Source organism: Carcharodon carcharias, chromosome 7 (assembly GCF_017639515.1).
Source record: "Carcharodon carcharias isolate sCarCar2 chromosome 7, sCarCar2.pri, whole genome shotgun sequence".
In the NCBI taxonomy this organism is placed as follows: domain Eukaryota; kingdom Metazoa; phylum Chordata; class Chondrichthyes; order Lamniformes; family Lamnidae; genus Carcharodon; species Carcharodon carcharias.
In genome coordinates, this window is record NC_054473.1 from 146974890 (window position 1) to 146992310 (window position 17421).

The following is a 17421-nucleotide window of genomic DNA, read 5'->3' on the forward strand; positions in this document are numbered from 1 at the left end:
CCCATCGAGTCTGCACTGATAGATGAGAAACACCTGACCTACCTACCTAATCCCATTTACCAGCACTTGGCCCATAGCCTTGAATGTTATGACGTGCCAAGTGCTCATCCAGGTACTTTTTTAAAGGATGTGAGGCAACCTGCCTCCACCACCTTCCCAGGCAGCGCATTCCAGGCCATCACCACCCTCAGGGTAAAACGGCTTTTTTTCACACACACACCTCCCCCCTGCTAAACCTCCTGCCCCTCACCTTGAACAGATGTCCCCTTGTGACTGACCCTTCAACTAAGGGGAACAGTTGCTCGCTATCCACCCTGTCCATGTCCCTCATAATCTTGTACACCTCGATCAGGTCGCCCCTCAGTCTTCTCTACTGCAATGAAAACAACCTAATTCTATCCAACCTCTCTTCAAAACTTAAATGTTTCATCCCAAGCAACATCCTGGTGAATCTCCTCTGCACCCCCTCCAGTGCGATCACATCCTTCCTATAATGTGACGACCAGAACTGCATACAGTGCTCCAGTTGTGGCCTCAACCAGGGTTCTATACAGCTCCAACATGACCTCTACTTTTGTAACCTATGCCTCGATTGATAAAAGCAGTGTCCCATATGCCTTTTTTACCACCCCACTAAACATGCCCCCTCTGTTTTCAGAGATCTTTGGACACATACGCCAAAGTCCCTTTGTTCCTCAGAACTTGCTAGTGTCATGCTGTTCATTGAATATTTCCTTGTCAAATTATTCCTTCCAAAGTTTATTACCTCACACTTTTCAGGGTTAAATTCCATCTGCCACTTACCTGCCCATTTGACCATCCCATCTATATCTTCCTGTAACTCTTTCGAGTACAAACACGTTTCCATCTGTTCCTATTCAGATGAAGTTACATTGTTTCATAGTTTGCCATTGTGAGATTTGAACTGTTGAGCTTGGGGTTACAAGCCCAGTACCATAACCACTTGGCTATTTAGGCCCAAGACACTCAACCTCACTGTTAACCACCAGGCCAATCTTTGTGTCATCCGCAAACTTATTAATCTTACCCCCCACATAGGCATCTATGTCGTTTATATAAATGATGAATAACCTGTCGTTGGCAGGTTGAGTGGTTGAAGCATTCATTCCTGTCCAATGCAAACCAGTGAAGCAGTTTTGCTATAGGACCTCCCCCTAGTCCAAAACCAAAGGTTTTAAACGTGACTTTTGCTGCATAATGTAATTTAAATCTGGATTCTTTCAGATGTCCTTCAATGTGCATTTGATGACCTGGGCATGCAGAACTGCTTCTTGTGGTTCTTTTACAATACAAGTGTTCCTCATTAGCCTACCATGTTCAAAAACAAGATACTGGTTATTGGGGAAACTAGTCCATGTGAAAGTGTCATTAAGCTGCTAAAAACATTCTAGATTTGCTGTAAACATTTTGTAAAGTTGTTGACTTATAAAATATCAATTTTGAGTAGACTTTTTAAATGTTTTCTATTCATCTGTTAGAATAGCTTCAGCCTGTACAGGTGTTTGCTATTTTATTTATTCGTAGACGGTATTCTTGAACATATATTTAAAGTAGAAATTACGACAGGAAGCATATTATTTCACACAACCAATCCTCCAAGCAAATATAATTAATTTTGTGTAATTATGTTCTTTTTTCCAGCCTACAACTCAACAGTCACCTCAGGATGAGCAAGAAAAGCTTCTTGATGAAGCTGTTCAGACTGTGAAGGTCCAGTCTTTCCAGATGAAACGATGCTTGGTAAGAAAGCTGTTGTGTAACTTGTGCAGTGATGAATATTATTGCAAGATAGAGAAGAAAAATACGTGGGCTTGCCCAATTGCTCAAAGCTTTTCCCAAGAATAAGTATGCCAAACAAAGCAGTAATTTCTGCTGACTTAGCTGATCTCAGTTGAGCTGACAGTAGTGTTATAATTGGTGTTAATGTCTTTGGGCTAAGTCGGGGAAACTGGCCATTCTTCTAGGTTTGGTTATCTAGTGACTCCAGTACAGATATTTGAGGATGGTGTCAGGCGCAAACAAATAGCCATCAAATTTGAAGCAATCAGATGGTCTCCCACAACTCAGAAGCTTATACATGAGATTATGAATCTCTGTTCATGTCTGTGGACTCGACATCATGGAAAGCCGAGAAAATCTCGGCTTCATTGATTTCACAAACTACAAAGCTCATTTTTAAAAGAGAAAAGCATTCTCCATAGATCTCTCTACTCCTTTCAAAATGCTTCATCTACATGAGACATTATTAACCTAGATTGAAAAATTTTAATGTTCCATTGTCTGGAATGAATTGGTTTCAGAAGTTGAATGACTTTATTACTCAATTTTTTTTTGTTTAAATATACAAATGTTACGTTGAATCATTGGCCATGTTTATCAAAAAACCTCTTCATTTTATGGGTCAATCTAATATGGTATCTTCAGAAACTTGGGTACATTTTTATCTAACAAACAAAATTAATGACAAATTGAGCTGATTAATTTGCGTAAGCCAGTGATTAATGTATAACCGTAAAAGAGCAAATAAATCATAGAATGGCTACAACACAAAAGGAGGCCCTTTGGCTGTCATGTCTAAGAGCTCAGCTGAGGTAGTCCAACATCTTTGCCTTTTCCCATAAGCCTGAATTTTTTTTTTTTTGCTTCAAATACTTGTCCATTTCCTTTTTGAAAGTCAATATTGAATCTGCCTCCACACTCATCAGGCAGTGCATTCCAAATCCTAATCCCTTGCTATATAAGCATGATTTTCCTCATGTCGTCTTTTGGTTCTTTTGCCTGTCACCTTAAAACAGTGTTTTCTGGTTCTCGACCCTTCTGCTAATGGGAACTGTTTCTCCCCATTCTCTGTCCTAACCTCTCGTGATTTTTGAGCACCTCTATCAAATCTCTCGACCTTTCTTCTCTAAGGAGAACAACCCAGGCTTCTCCAGTCTATTCAAATAACTGAAGTCCCTCATCCCTGGAACCGTTCTGATAAATCTTTTCTGCACTCTTTCTAATGCCTTTACATCCTTCCTAAAGTGTGGTACCCAGAATTGGACTCCAGTTGAGGCCAAACCATTATTTATAAGGGTTCATCAGTTTTAGCTAAAACTTACTTTCTCCACAAAAGAAGATCCTTTACTTGGAATTCAGCAAAACAGATCCTGTTGATGGATAACATCGTTCAGGAAGCACTAGATCGATATCCATTTGTACAAGTAAAAAGGTTCAAAGAAGATAATTGAACTGAGTGCTGCAGTGCAATTTTTGGCATGGGTAGAAGCCAAACACATCAACACTTGAAACAATTCTTCTTACTATCCTCTATACGACATGGTCTTTTTTTAAACACTTGGAAATAACTTTGAAGTTATGGTTGCTTTTCTTATGGCTGATCTTCAATTGTGGGATCTTGCTGTTTCTGGTAGCTGTGATAGGAAAAATTGATTGGTTGAAAAAATTGAATATTTTGTAATGGATAGTGGTCTAAAGAATTTTTCTTTCAATAAACAAGTACATATTTCTGGAGAAGAGAAATCCCAGTTTCAGTTTAACTGAATCCTCCATTCCATTTGTCCTATAAATCACTAACCTCTAATTTCTAATTGGTGTTACACTACTCTTTCCTGGACAAATTCTTTGGTATGATGGTTCTTAATAGAATTAGTGTGGCTGTTGCTGGCAGACTTGGAGAAGAGCAAGAGAATAGCTTTTGCATTGACCAGACCTTTACTCTTCATAATATTGTTCAGGAAAGCAAATAATTACATCCCAATAGTGCTGAACCCTTGCCTTTTGAAGGCACCTGATATATCAGTGAATTTTTGTTGGCTCTGTGAATTGTATATAATTAAATTCTATAAGCAATACATTTTACATGAATGAAATGTTAACAATTCTTGTTTGTATCTCAGTGGTTTGCTTGTATTGCAATGATCTGGTTAGATTTTAAAATCGAGTTTCAGGAATGAGATCCTTGAGCCTGTTCCACAGTTTGGTTAGATCAATTTCAGTCTTCAAAATTTCAATTGACCCTGTATCCACAGCCTTTTGGAAGAGATAGTTGCAGACTTTCATTATCTTTTGTATTGTAAAATGCTTCCTGATCTCACTCCTAATTAATTGACCTAGCTGTAATTTAAAGATTATGTTCTCTGGTTCAGGATTCCCTCAACAGAGAAAATAGTTTCTCTCTGTATCTATGTAATCAAATCTGTTGATTATTTTAAATAGCTCAATTAGATAGCCCCTCAAACTTCTACACTCAAGGATGAGCCAATTTTATGTAGCCTGTCCTCTTAATTTATCCCTTTAAGCCCTTGTGTCATTCTGGTTAATCCCTTCCAAGGCCAAATCATATTTCTGGACATTTGGTGCTCAAAACTGAGTGCAACACTTCAGTTCAGGTTTAACCCAGGCTTCCTAGCTTTTGAATTCTAGACCCCTTGAAATAAAGGTCAACATCCATTTGCGTTTTTATTATTACTTTTTGTATGACTTTTTGTAACTATATTCTAGTTTTGTGATTTGTAAAGATGAAAAGTTAAAGTTGAACAGTTAACGACTCCTCGTCTCTCATTGTTAAGAAAATATTCCAATTTGTCCTTCTCAGGTCCTGTGTGGTTGGCCTTGTCCCACATTGAAGTTTGCCTGCAGTGGTATTGTCCACCTATTGAATTTGTCCTATGTTTCCTAGCTGCAATCAACACAACTTACTCTGCCTCCTAACTTGGTGCTATCTGCAAACATGGATGAAGGAATAGAAATTTGTATATAAGAACATAAGAATTAGGAATAGGAGTAGGCAATTCAGCCCCTCGAGTCTGCCCCGCCATTCATTATGATCATGGCTGATCTCATTTCGGCCTCAACTTCAATTTCCCGCCCTCTCCCCATAACCTTTCAACCCACTAATTAAAAATCTGTCTATCTCCTCCTTAAATTTATTCGGTGTCCTGGCATCCACTGCACTCTGAGGTAGTAAATTCCACGGATTCACAACCCTTTTGAGAAAAGTAATTCCTCCTCATCTCTGATTTAAATCTACCAACCCTTAGCCTAAAACTATGGCCTCTCGTCCTAGAATGCCCCAGAAGGGGAAACATCTGCTCCACTGTCTATTCCCTTTAGCATCTTATATAACTCCATTAGATCTCCCCTCATCCTTCTAAACTCTAGTGAGTATAGGCCTAAACTGCTCAATCTCTCCTCATAAGACAAGCCCTGCATCTCTGGAATCAATCTAGTGAACCTCCTTTGAACCGCCTCCAGTGCAACTACATCCTTCCTCAAGTAAGGGGACCAAAACTGTGCACAGTACTCCTGGTCTCACCAATGCCTTGTACAGTTGCAACAACACTTCCTTATTTTTATATTCTCTTCCTTTAGCAATAAATGCCAAAATTCCATTTGCCTTCCTTATTACCTGATGTACCTGCATACTAGCTTTCAGCGATTTATGCACGAGGACACCCAGATCCCTCTGCACTGTAGCATTTTGAAGTTTTTCTCCATTTAAATAATAAGTCACCTTTTTATTCTTCGGACCAAAATGGATAACCTCACTTATCCACATTAAACTCCACCTGCCAAATTTTGGCCCATTCACCTAACCTGTCCATATCCATTTGTAAATTTCTTATTTCTTCATTGCAACTTACTTTCCCACTTATTTTAGTGTCATCTGCAAATTTAGCTATAGTACCTTCTATCCCTGAATCCAAGTCATTAATATAGACTGTAAATATTTGGGGCCCAAAGACCGAACCCTGTGGCATCCCACTCGTTACAGCTTGCCATCCAGAAAAAGACTCATTTATCCCGACTTTCTGTTGGTTAGCCAATCCTCAGTCCAAGCTAATATATTACCCCAACTCCATTGTTAATGAATGTGGTGAAAAGCTGAGGCCCCAGTACAGATCCCTGAGGAACATCACTTGTCCAATTCCATCAGCCAGAGTGAACCTTTTATTCCTACTGTCTCTTGCTCCCAAACAATTATGAACTTGTGTCATAAGGTTACCTTCAATTCTGTGTATTCTCCTTTTTGTAAACCTCCTGTGTGGAATCGTATCAAATCCATGTAAACAAAATCCATACACACTCCCTTGTCTAAACTCAAAAAAAAATCTTCTAGATTAGTCAGACATGATTTCCCTTTAATAAATTTGTGCTGATGTTTTCATCAGCTCATTTTTGACCAGGTGCTTAGTCACTAACTTCCCCACAAGTTGCATTAAACTGATGTCTGCAGTTATCTGGTTTCTCTCTTTCATCTTAAATAATGGAGTGACATTTATAATTTTCCATTCCAAAGGTGCAATTGCCCTGAATATGGCGACCTCTTGAAAATAACATTACAATACAGCATTACAATTTTCTCACCTTTTACTTTAAATACTCTGAAATGGAATCAGTCAAACCCTGGATAATTGTGTTTTTCAAGTCACACTATCTTCTCCATTATCATCTTTATTTAATTCTATTAGATCCCCTAATTTTCTTGTCATTATTTTTAGCTTCCTGTGTACCACTGATCTTTTTTCTACTTTACCTTCACTGTGAAAATGGAGACAAAGTACTAATTTAATAAGTTTGTCATTCTTTCATTGTTCATTGTAGTCTTACTTTAAGCCACTTTAATGGGTACACATTCCCCCTTTTCATTATCATTCTCATACTATATCCATAAAAGAACTGTTGCAGTTAGCTTAGGTATCCATTGCGAGCATTTTTTCTCTTTCCTTTCTACATCTCAAGTATAGCAGGGTCACTTGAGAGCTTGGGTTGTTCCCCTTGCCCTTTTGCAACTCGCTTCAGTTAGTGGTCCTGTGCTCAGGGTTACGAGCCATGACCAACGGCTGAACCTGCAAATTTTCATGGTGATGGTGGATGAGCTAGGATCACAACTTACAAGAGGATCTTTGGGAAAGAAATTTGTGTTTCCTTTAAGCACATGAGAAAATCACTTTGTATTCATTCCCCTAATCATATTGTTCATTGAAATTGAAAATGGGAAACTCCTACGAGCAACTGAAAGCATAAGACCGTGAGGTATGGAGAAGTGGGTAGAGGACCTGCCCTTAGGCAGAACAGTACATCTCTTTCTTACTTTGTATCCTGTTGGTGTTTTTTTTTTTAGAGTTCCCCCAGTCTGTTGGACTTATTGACTGTATAACCCAATCTCATTATGTGAAAATATAAATGTTACATTAGGGACTCTTCACCATTTTGTTTTTCTCTGAACTGGTCAAGATTAATAATTCTAGATCGCTGGTAAAGGACTGACAACCCTCGACGAGCTATATTGCATAAATAGAGTGATTACATGATTTTTTTAATTATCTGAATTGCTTTAAATGTTTCTCTTTCCCTGTTTTTCATTTATTCAATTTTTTTCTTGTTTGTTTCATTAGATCAAATGGATATTAAGCCCCCTAGTCTGAATATGTCTGTACATTTACTGGTATATTAGGCTACTTAATTCTGATTCTTAGACTAATTAATTTCTTAATACCCTTGTGGGAGTCGGACTTCAAGTCTTTGCAGGATGTTTTAAAGATTGGATGTTTTTATAACTTTTTCTCTAGAGTAATACTACACTAATTGAACAAAATCTACTTTGTCATGGGATGCAGCATGACTCCAGCATTTGCAATGTAATGTTTGTAAATGTCATATTCTCCATCTTGCTTATAAAATACGTTACTTTTTTTTTTGCTCTCTTTCCTTCATTAAGCCACCAACATGTACCAAAGCATAATTCCTTCAGTGCCATTGATCCTCTGATTTTCTCAAGTGCCCATCAGTAATATCTGCTCTTAGTGTTGGCAGGCTACCATTTGGGCATCAGGGCCAATTGTGACCCTGTCATACATTTTCAGCAAGATTTGGGATGGGAAATCATTTCTTTATTGCTATTTCCCACCTTATCTTGGCATACTTTATGCCATTTATAATGCATATAAGGTTTTAGAGCCAGCTTCCTCCAATCAATAAAGTTTAGTACAGCAGGAGGCCCATTACTTGGTTGAGCATTTGGGAATTTTAACAAGTCCAACAATGATTTCAGAGGAAAAACGAAGACACTGGATGAGCAACGTCTAATCTTTCACCCTTTGGACGTGTACTAGAACCACCCAGATAAAACAATAATTGCAGTGGTAAATTCTCAATTGTGGGATAAACCATTTTACTTAAAATCTTATATTGCAATATAAGTAGAGTTTCTTCTGAGCGAACTAATTGACTGGCAATATGAGGAAAGTTAATTCTAAGGTCTGTTAGGACATATACAAAGAGAACATACCAATGATATGAAATGGGTTTACAAAAAAGTGACTGGGTTATGGGAACTCCAAAAATAATTTTCTCTGTGCATGATATTAATCGTAGGTGTGTCTGGGATTACAAGATGCATTGTGGTTTTAACTGAAATGTGTCGTCAGTTACAGTGATTGACATTGTATTTGAATTTACTAAGAATTTCAAGTGTATTGCAATTTCAAACTTCATAGTCAAAGAAATTTTCACTGAAGTTCTATATACTGGCACATGGTTTTCAATTATACACAATTTAAAAAAAATCTTTTTTCATTCTAAGGACAGGTAATGGTTATAGCAAAGCCCTGACATTGTCAGCTTGTTTATTTTAATTATAGAAAATATTTGTGGTTTAAAATCCCATTTTTCATTATTTGCTCAATTTCCAATAACTAATCTTATGTTTTGTAATTAAGGACAAGAATAAATTGATGGATGCATTAAAACATGCTTCAAATATGCTTGGTGAGCTACGAACTTCCATGCTATCACCGAAGAGTTACTATGAACTCTGTATCCTTTTAGTACTGTGTAGAATTCTAGCTGAGCAATGATTTGCAGCAGTAACATCTTAGTGCCTTTAAGGTACTAAAACATCCCAGGACATTTCACAGGAACATTATGAAGCAAAATTAAATACTGAGCTGCAAAAGGTGATATGAAGTCAGATGGCCAAAAGCTTTGTCAAAGAGGTAGGTTTTCAGGAACATCTTAAAGGAAGATAGAAGGATAAAAAGTTGGAGCAGTTTAGGGAGGCAATTTTACCGCTTAGGCCATAGGCAATTAAAGGAACAGCCAGCAATAGTGGAACAGTTAAAATTGGGGATGTTCAAGAAGTCAGAATTAGATGAGCACAGATATCTGAGGGCTGTTGTGAAGGAAGGGATTACAGAAGTAAGGAGGGCCAGAACATGTAGGGAAGTGGAAAGCGGGGTGATTTTAAAATCAATGTGTACATGACTGGTAGACAGTATAGGTTACAAGGGTGATAGGTGAATGAGACTTGGTGTGAGTAAGGACAGAGGCTGCAGTTCTGGGTGACATCAACTATGCAAAGGTTAGAATGTGGGAGGCCAGCCAGGAGTGCATTAGAATAGTCATATCTAAAAGGAACAAACATGAAGGTTTCAGCAGCAGATGAGCTGAAGTGAGGGCGAAATTGTGATGTTTTGGAGATGGAAATAGACCATCTTAATGATGGCTCAGATTTGGGATCGGAAGCTGATCTCCAGGTCAGATAAGACACCAAGGTTTCAAGCAACCTTGTTTAGTCTCAAAAACCATTGCCAGGAAGAGGCACAGAATTTGGAGCGGGGACCAAAGATAATGTTTTCAGACGTTCCAATATTTTGGAGGAAATTTCTGCTCATCCAGTACTGGATGTCAGATGAACAGTCTGATAATTTAACAACAGAGGAGTTGAGAGAGGTGGTGATGAGGTAGAACTGCGTGTTGTCAGCATACAAGTGAAAACTAACACTGCTTTCCGATGATATTGCTGAGGGGGAGCATATGGAAGTGGAATAGGAAGGGGACAAGGTTAGATTCTTGGGGGACACAAATGGTGTGGGAGTGGGAAGAGAAGCCATTGTAAGTGATACTTTGGCTATAATTAGTAGATAAAATGGAGCCAGATGATTGCAGTCCCATCAAACTGGATGCCAGTGGAGAGGCATTGGAGGAGGCTGGTGTGGTCAACTGTGTCAAAGCCTGTGGAGAGGTTGAGAATGATGAGGAAGGTAGTTTATATTTTTTGCAGTCACACAGGATGTCATTTGTGACTTTCATGAGTCATTTTGATGCTGTGGTGAGGTGGAAACTTGATTGAAAGATTCAAACGTGGAGTTTTAGGAAAGTTGGACATGGATTTTGGAGGTAACAACATGTTCAAGGAGCTTTGGGGAAAGGGATACTAGGTATGAGGTGTTGTTTACAAAGGGTCAGGTCAAGGATGTTATTTTCTTGAGAAGATTGATGACGGCAGATTAAAGGGGAGAGGGAATGGAACTTGAAGAGAGAGAACCATTAAATTGACTAAAATAGGGACCAGGAGGAGAAGTTGGGTGGTCAACAGTTTAGTCGGAATAGTCAAGAGAGCAGGAGCTGGGTCTCATGGATGAGATGAGCTTGGAGAGGGCATGAGGGGAGATGAGAGAGAGAGAAACTGGAGAAATGTGATTTCAAGGCCGAGGCAGAGGGGAGCTTTAGAGGAAGCTTGGTCCATTGGGGTAGTGGGAGGGAGGGAAATGGCAGAGGCAGCTGATTGACTTCTTTGCCATCAAGACCCAAACCATCCAATGTTGGAAGTGAGGATGGAGAGGACATGATGAGTTTAACAAGATGGTTTGCAGTAGAGAGCATACTTCGGGGGGTGATCTTTGCATTTTAGGATGACCCTGGGACAATGATTAGTTTTATCAGGACCCTCTAGTTCTTTGTGGTCTTGCCATAACTGACAATGAATGGTTGAACCAGTTGTCCACCATTTTCTTTCATGATTGTGTCCCTTGCACTTAAGGGAGCAGAGAAGAGGACTGTACTGGGAAATGGCTAGAGGGAGAGGGTGGGGTCAAGGTCTTCCAAGGTGGAGGCGAGTCTGTGGTTAAATGTATCAGTAGCTGTAGAAATGTTGCAGCAGATGGAGGGCCAAAGACTGAACATTTTGGATTTTGAAAGTTGTAAATGAGTTAGAGGATAGCTTTGCAGTGACTGAGACGAGTCACATTGGAGATTGGAAGGGGATATAAGTGGAGAGTGATATGAGGAAGTCATCTGCGTTTGTTGATTGTTTGGTTTCATTTTAAGGTATATAATTTTGAGGATCTTGCCAACTTTTCTGAAAGGTAGAAGGGGAACCTAACTAGGTGAGATTTTAATATAACTGTTGCAAAATTAATACTTAACTGTACTGTTATAAATTTGATTTAAGTATACCAGGAATCTTGAAACATTATTGCATTTGAAGTGGCTTTGGCATAGTAAGTTGGAGGATATGATTTATGCTGTTTTTATCAGGGATACAGATTATATGGTGAACAAATACATCAAATAACATTTTCTATTGAACTACTATAGGAATGTTAATTTTGTGCTCAATTTGTATCATATATGTTGGCATGGAAAAAGTAATTTGGAGTTCTTAGTTGTAGGAGTAGCTTATAAGAACAATGTAAAGCAGTAGTGGGGGAAAAACTCAACAGTCCCCTCCCTGCCCCCTCCACAACCATATCCCATGTCAAAAACAGAATTACCTGGAAAAACTCAGCAGGTCTGGCAGCATCGGCATCCCATGTTCCCTTTGTGACTTTGTCTCTAGCACGTGACATTTTATCCCTGATCCAGTTGCTAGTGTTACTTCTGCAGTCAAATAACAAAAATTAAAGGGTTTGTATTGGGTTATCACTAGCAGATGTCCCTTTCCACAGTTGTATATTTAAAGCAATGATTGCAAACAAGATAGATGTGACTGGTGTTTGAAGAGTGGCAGAGAGAGTATGTAATCCAACATCAATTTGCAGTATTTTTGTTTAGTTTCATGCATATGGGATTATGTTTTGCTTGCTGCCTTCTCTCATTGAAGTGAATGTTTCAACTGTTGGAGATTATTTGATGGCTTTAGAGTTAGTGAACCTTGTGCTGTAGCATGGTGTGTTGGAATTTTGTTCATTCCAATGATGTACCCCAAGTGTTGTTGATCTTGGCTGCTCTGGTCCTGAGAAAATGGAAAAATGTTTGAAGCACTACTCCAAGATCACTGCTGATTAATTTTTCAGAGATTGATATGGAACACCATGGGTTGAGCAGCTATTTCATTAGTCCAGAAAATAACAACAAGGGCCAGTCAAGAGAAGAAAATGATGAGGAAATAAGTGATAGCTTTGCCTGTCAGGAAGAGAGATGGCATGATATTTGTACCTGACCTTCAAATTACTTGGTCAAATCCCTTTAAAAATAACTATTGTACAGTAAGATAATTAAATATCTATAAATTTAATTCTGGTGTAACCGATGACCTTTGGAGATTATTCAGCAAGAGGACTGAGTCCAAACTAGATCTTTACCCCCAAACCACACCCAAAAGCCCAATTTTTCAAATTTAAAGATGATAAAAATCTGTACATTTAGAATTGCATCAGTTTGATCAGTAGTTTTGTTTTCTTTTTAAGAGAATCATTGATGTTTTAGGACTATAAGGTACTCAATGTTTCCATGTTCTTTACACCTCGGAGAGTTTTATCTATATAATGTCCCTTAACTCAAGGACAGACATGGCCATTTCAGACGAATTACATTATTTGGAAGTTTATCTGACTGATGAGTTTGCCAAAGGGCGAAAGGTGGCTGACCTGTATGAGCTTGTTCAGTATGCTGGCAATATTATTCCAAGACTGTAAGTGTCCTAAATTCTACAAATAATGGCAAGTGGATTGTACCCTTCAAACACAGCAATATCTGTGCCAGTTTACAATCTTATAAGTGCATTGTGTGTTGGGAGATGGTTTTATCCTGGTTTAATATGTGTCTGGTCCATCCATTTATATTAAATTCTGTATTTCATTGAAATTCCTGTTATATACAAGATTGAAAGAAGGTTTCTGCAAGATTGATTCTTGGGACTTATATGAGTAATAATGCTCTACTTTTAACTCAATGAAAAAGCAATGTTATTTATTTGAGCAAGCAGGTCTGATGGACTAAGTTGCCTTCTGTCATCCTTGCTCTTGCCAAGTGTAATGCATTTTAAATGGTTTACTAATGAGGTTTAGGAGGTCAAGCTGTTAGACTGTATTAAGTTGCTTCCAGTGATTACAAGTTGATTAAAATTAATCAAATACAGATGCTGAAAATCTTTTATCACAAATGTTCAGTTTACATCAGCTGTTTTTAATATTTAAACATGGACTATTGCAATTTAAGTATTCTCTTTTAATTTATTTTAAAAACTGCAAATATGACTTGTTGCTTGTAAAACTTTGAAAGATCTTGGCCTCAAATTGTTGCAAGGTAGAACATTGATTTGTAACCAAACTGAGTGTGTTTGTTTTTAATGTTCAGCTACTTGCTCATCACTGTTGGAGTTGTCTACATTAAGTCATTTTCCCAGTCCAGGAAGGATATTCTTAAGGATTTGGTGGAAATGTGTCGTGGGGTGCAGCATCCATTACGAGGGCTCTTCCTCAGGAACTATCTGCTTCAATGTACAAGAAACATTTTGCCAGATGAAGGGGAGGAGTCTGAGTAAGTCTTAATTTTTCTTAATATTAAAACAATATTCATTGTGATCTGCAAAGCTGTAAAATAATGTTGATACAGTAATTTCTCATTTAACATTGTAGATGTGTTCCTGAAAAGTGCAACTTTAATTTTTTTTAAAAAAAGTTAAGCAAATTAGATTTTCCTATTACAGCCAATGTAAAAGCTGTAGTTAGATCCTGTAAGACCTTTCTCACCGGGGAAAAAAAACATTGCACCCGGTAAGTTGAAATTCTATATATTCCTCACCTCCTATACTTATAAATGGAATAACTTTCTAAAGTAAATATAAACGAAATATGCCAACTCTTTCTACCTGGTTCCTGCTCACTGACTGGTTTCTGCTCAGAGGGCTGAAGCCAGTGAGGAAGTGAGAGGAGCTGAGAGAGGTCCAGGGGGCGAGGTGGCGAGATGGAGAGGCTGCTCTAAAATGGCACCTTTCAGATCATGCGTGCTACATTGGCCTGGTGGAAAAGAATGCTAAGACGAAACTCAATACTAAGTGCACATGCTGGCCCTATTATATCCACGATGTTAAAGCCGAACGACTTAAAATGGGCTTATTAATTTGGCTTGCCTTGACATGGTTTACATTTGAAAGACAATTGACACAATTGCATACATTTGGTTATATCAGTAGATATTAATACACTATATCTACTATGCTTTTTCTCTTAAGATGTTTACTTTGTGTTCACCTATGGCACATTAGGCACTGGTTGCTCTTCATTCTCTTGTGTCCCTGGTATTATTCAGTTATGAGCATAAGCAGTAAAAGCCTACACACTGTTCAACACTCAGGAGGCATGACAGTTTGTGATATAACATTGTGACCTATAACCTACATGTGTCCAGCATAGAATGTTGGACAGTGCTAACTGACTTATAATCCCCAATTCTCATAAACCAGGATTACTGACGCCAGTTGCTGCCTCTGCTGGTATAACCAACTGACAGAAGTTCAGATAAGGGCTCCTGGAATTCGGGTAACATATTAGCATGGATGGAGGATTGATTAAAAGACAGGAAGTAGAGGAGTGATAAATTGACAATTTCAACTTGGTAGGCTGTAATTAGTAGAGTGCCATAAGGATCAGTGTTGGAGCCTCAGCTATTTACAATCTCTCTCAATGATTTGGATGAAGAGACTGAGAGAAATATATCTAGGGCAGGATTTTCCCCTCTTTGTCGGGAGCGAAGTCGAAGCGCGGTTGCGCCTCCGATCAGTCCCCCCGTTTTACGTGCGCGGGCCAATTAAGGCCTGCCCAGCGTGACGTCTGCATGGAAGCACTATGCGCTCCCTGTGCGGGTGGGGGGCAATCCCTAAGCCTGAAAGTGCGCTCTTTCGTGCATACGCACGAAAGAGCGCACTCATCTCCCTGAGGCTAAGTGCTGCCTCAGGGAGATTGCCTCTACTGTCAAAAATATTTAAAAAATAGAAAAAAAAATTACCTGACATGTCCCCTCATGTGACGCTGTCATATGTGTTGGGGCATGTCCATAATTTTTTTTTAAAAACTTTAAACCTACATGAAACCTCATCCCACCCGTGGATGAGATTTCATGCTTTTTCTAATTCCCGTCAGGGCTCCTGGCCTGCCTACCAACCTTAAGGTTGAATGGGCAGGTCCATTAATTAGTTTAATGACTCTGTCAATGGCCTCAATTGGCCATTGTCAGGTCAGCGGGCGCACAGCTGATTTTGCTGAGCCCCCACCTACCTGAAAATTTAAATAGGGCACGGTGACATCGGGAGTTCCGCCCCCCTGCTCACCAAAGGGAAAATCCTGCCCCTAAGTTTGATTTTACAAAGTTTGGGAATGTTAAGTGTGAGGGGGCACAGGCTGCAATGAGATATAGGCAGGTTGAGTGAGTGGGCAACAAGATAGCATAATGTAGGAAGTATTCACTGGTAGTAAAAATAGAAAAACAGAATATTTTTTAAAAGGTGTGAAACTTAAAAATGTTGATGTTCAGAGGAACCTTGCACTCGTACAAAGAACACAGTTAGCTTGCAGGTACAGCAAGCTATTAGGAAGGTAAATGGCTTGTTGGCCTTTATTGCAAGGGGATTGAAGTACAAGAATGAAGAATTCTTGCTATGATTGTACAAGGCTTTAGTGAGATTTCACTTGGAATACTTGTGTGCAGTTTTGGTCTCCATATTTAGGGAAGGATATATTTGCATTGGAGGTGCTGCAGCAAAGATTTATTAAATCGGTTTCTGGGGTGGGTGGGTTGTCCCCCAAAGAGAAGCTGAATAAATCGGGCCTATACTCTTGAGTTTAGAAGAATGGCATTATAAAATTAATTTATTGGGGAATATGAAAAGGAATAATGAAGTATTCTGCTGACACAGAAATAACAAAAAAGTAGAACTATTGAAAGATGCACATGATAAATTCACAGATTATGACAAGCTGGCAAAAATATTTGTTACTTTGCCTCAGCATTTTCCAGCGATGTTAATAAATTGGAATGACATTAAAAAAAATGATCAAGAAAGATATAAAGACATCTAAGATGGAAAGAGAAGAGAACTTGTAAATTAATCAAACGAGAGAGGATTAAGGCCTGTTAGCTGGATTGAATCCATGCATATTAAGAAATTGGGGAAGAGAAAGCAGAGGCACTATTTATTATATTGGAATGTGCCAGAGATGCTATATTTAAAAAGGTAGCTGGGGCAAATCCAGAGAACTATAGATCAGTTAGCTTAAGGCCCTTGATAGCAAAGGTAATGGATTCCTTGTTCAAAAATGTAATAGAAATATCTAGAATCCGAAAATAAGATAGTCAACACTGATTTCAAAATGGAGAGTCATGCTTAACCAACCTTATTGAATTCTTTGAAGAAGTAACAGAAGTAGAGAAGGGTAATGTCATAGATGCAATATATTTTGGATTTTCAAAACCCTCGAGTATTGCATAGACTTGTGACTAATGTCAAAGCATATGGAGTCAGCGGTGAGTTAGCAGAATCAATATCAAGCCAGCTACAAACCAGAGGGGTCAAGTGTAGCTCTTCAGACAGGGAAGAGGTGGGAAGCGGTGTTCCACAGGGAGCAATGGTGATATGGTGTTAGGTCACAGATCAGCAAATATAAGATAGTTACAAATAAATCCAATAAAGAATCATGAGAAACTTCTTTACCAAATAGCTGTAACACATTCTCTCAAAGAGCAGAGAAGGCAAATAGACTTATTTAAGGGGGAGTTAGATAAACAAATGAGGGAGAGAAAAATGAAATTATGTGCTGCTAGTTAGATAAAGTAGGATGTTTGGAGGCCTTTTTCTGTCCTGTATGCTTGATGTAATGCTGTATACTCATGCAACACTGATACTGATTCTCAGACTAATTGACAAATGGAGCGATCCATGAACAAAGCACTTTAGTAAACTGAATCGTATTCAAAATGTATAAGGATATTTTCTTGAGATTAATTGGAGTTTATTTTAACAAAATCTATTCTTGATGAAAATTGCAGAATTGTACTCTTAACTAAGCCAGATTTATAATCAAAAATTTATTTTGGTGTCTGATGTATCACATCCTTCAATTCCCTTTGTTTTTAAATTTCAGAGAAGTTGTAACTGGAGACATCAATGATTCCATGGACTTTGTGCTACTGAACTTTGCAGAAATGAATAAACTCTGGGTAAGAATGCAGCACCAGGGTCACAGCAGAGACCGTGAAAAACGGGAACGTGAACGTCAGGAACTGCGCATTCTTGTTGGTACAAACCTAGTTCGACTTAGTCAGTTGGAAGGGGTTAATGTGGAAAGGTACAAACAGGTAAGAATTTTGCTAGTTCACATTTTAAATGCCCTTAATTTG

General features: G+C 38.6%; 1 protein-coding gene across 2 annotated transcripts in view; it reads left to right on the top strand.

Annotated features, from left to right (window-relative positions):
* The window catches only part of vps35 (VPS35 retromer complex component), a 75389-nt gene that overhangs the window by 6364 nt on the left and 51604 nt on the right, over positions 1-17421 (top strand). The window contains exons 2-6 of one of the 2 annotated variants that reach the window (XM_041191472.1): positions 1663-1761; positions 8745-8841; positions 12595-12718; positions 13384-13566; positions 17166-17379. In XM_041191472.1, the coding sequence (XP_041047406.1) occupies positions 1663-1761; positions 8745-8841; positions 12595-12718; positions 13384-13566; positions 17166-17379 (717 nt within the window). The remainder of the gene's footprint in view (positions 1-1662; positions 1762-8744; positions 8842-12594; positions 12719-13383; positions 13567-17165; positions 17380-17421) is intronic. The other variant, XM_041191474.1, reaches the window with a different exon arrangement.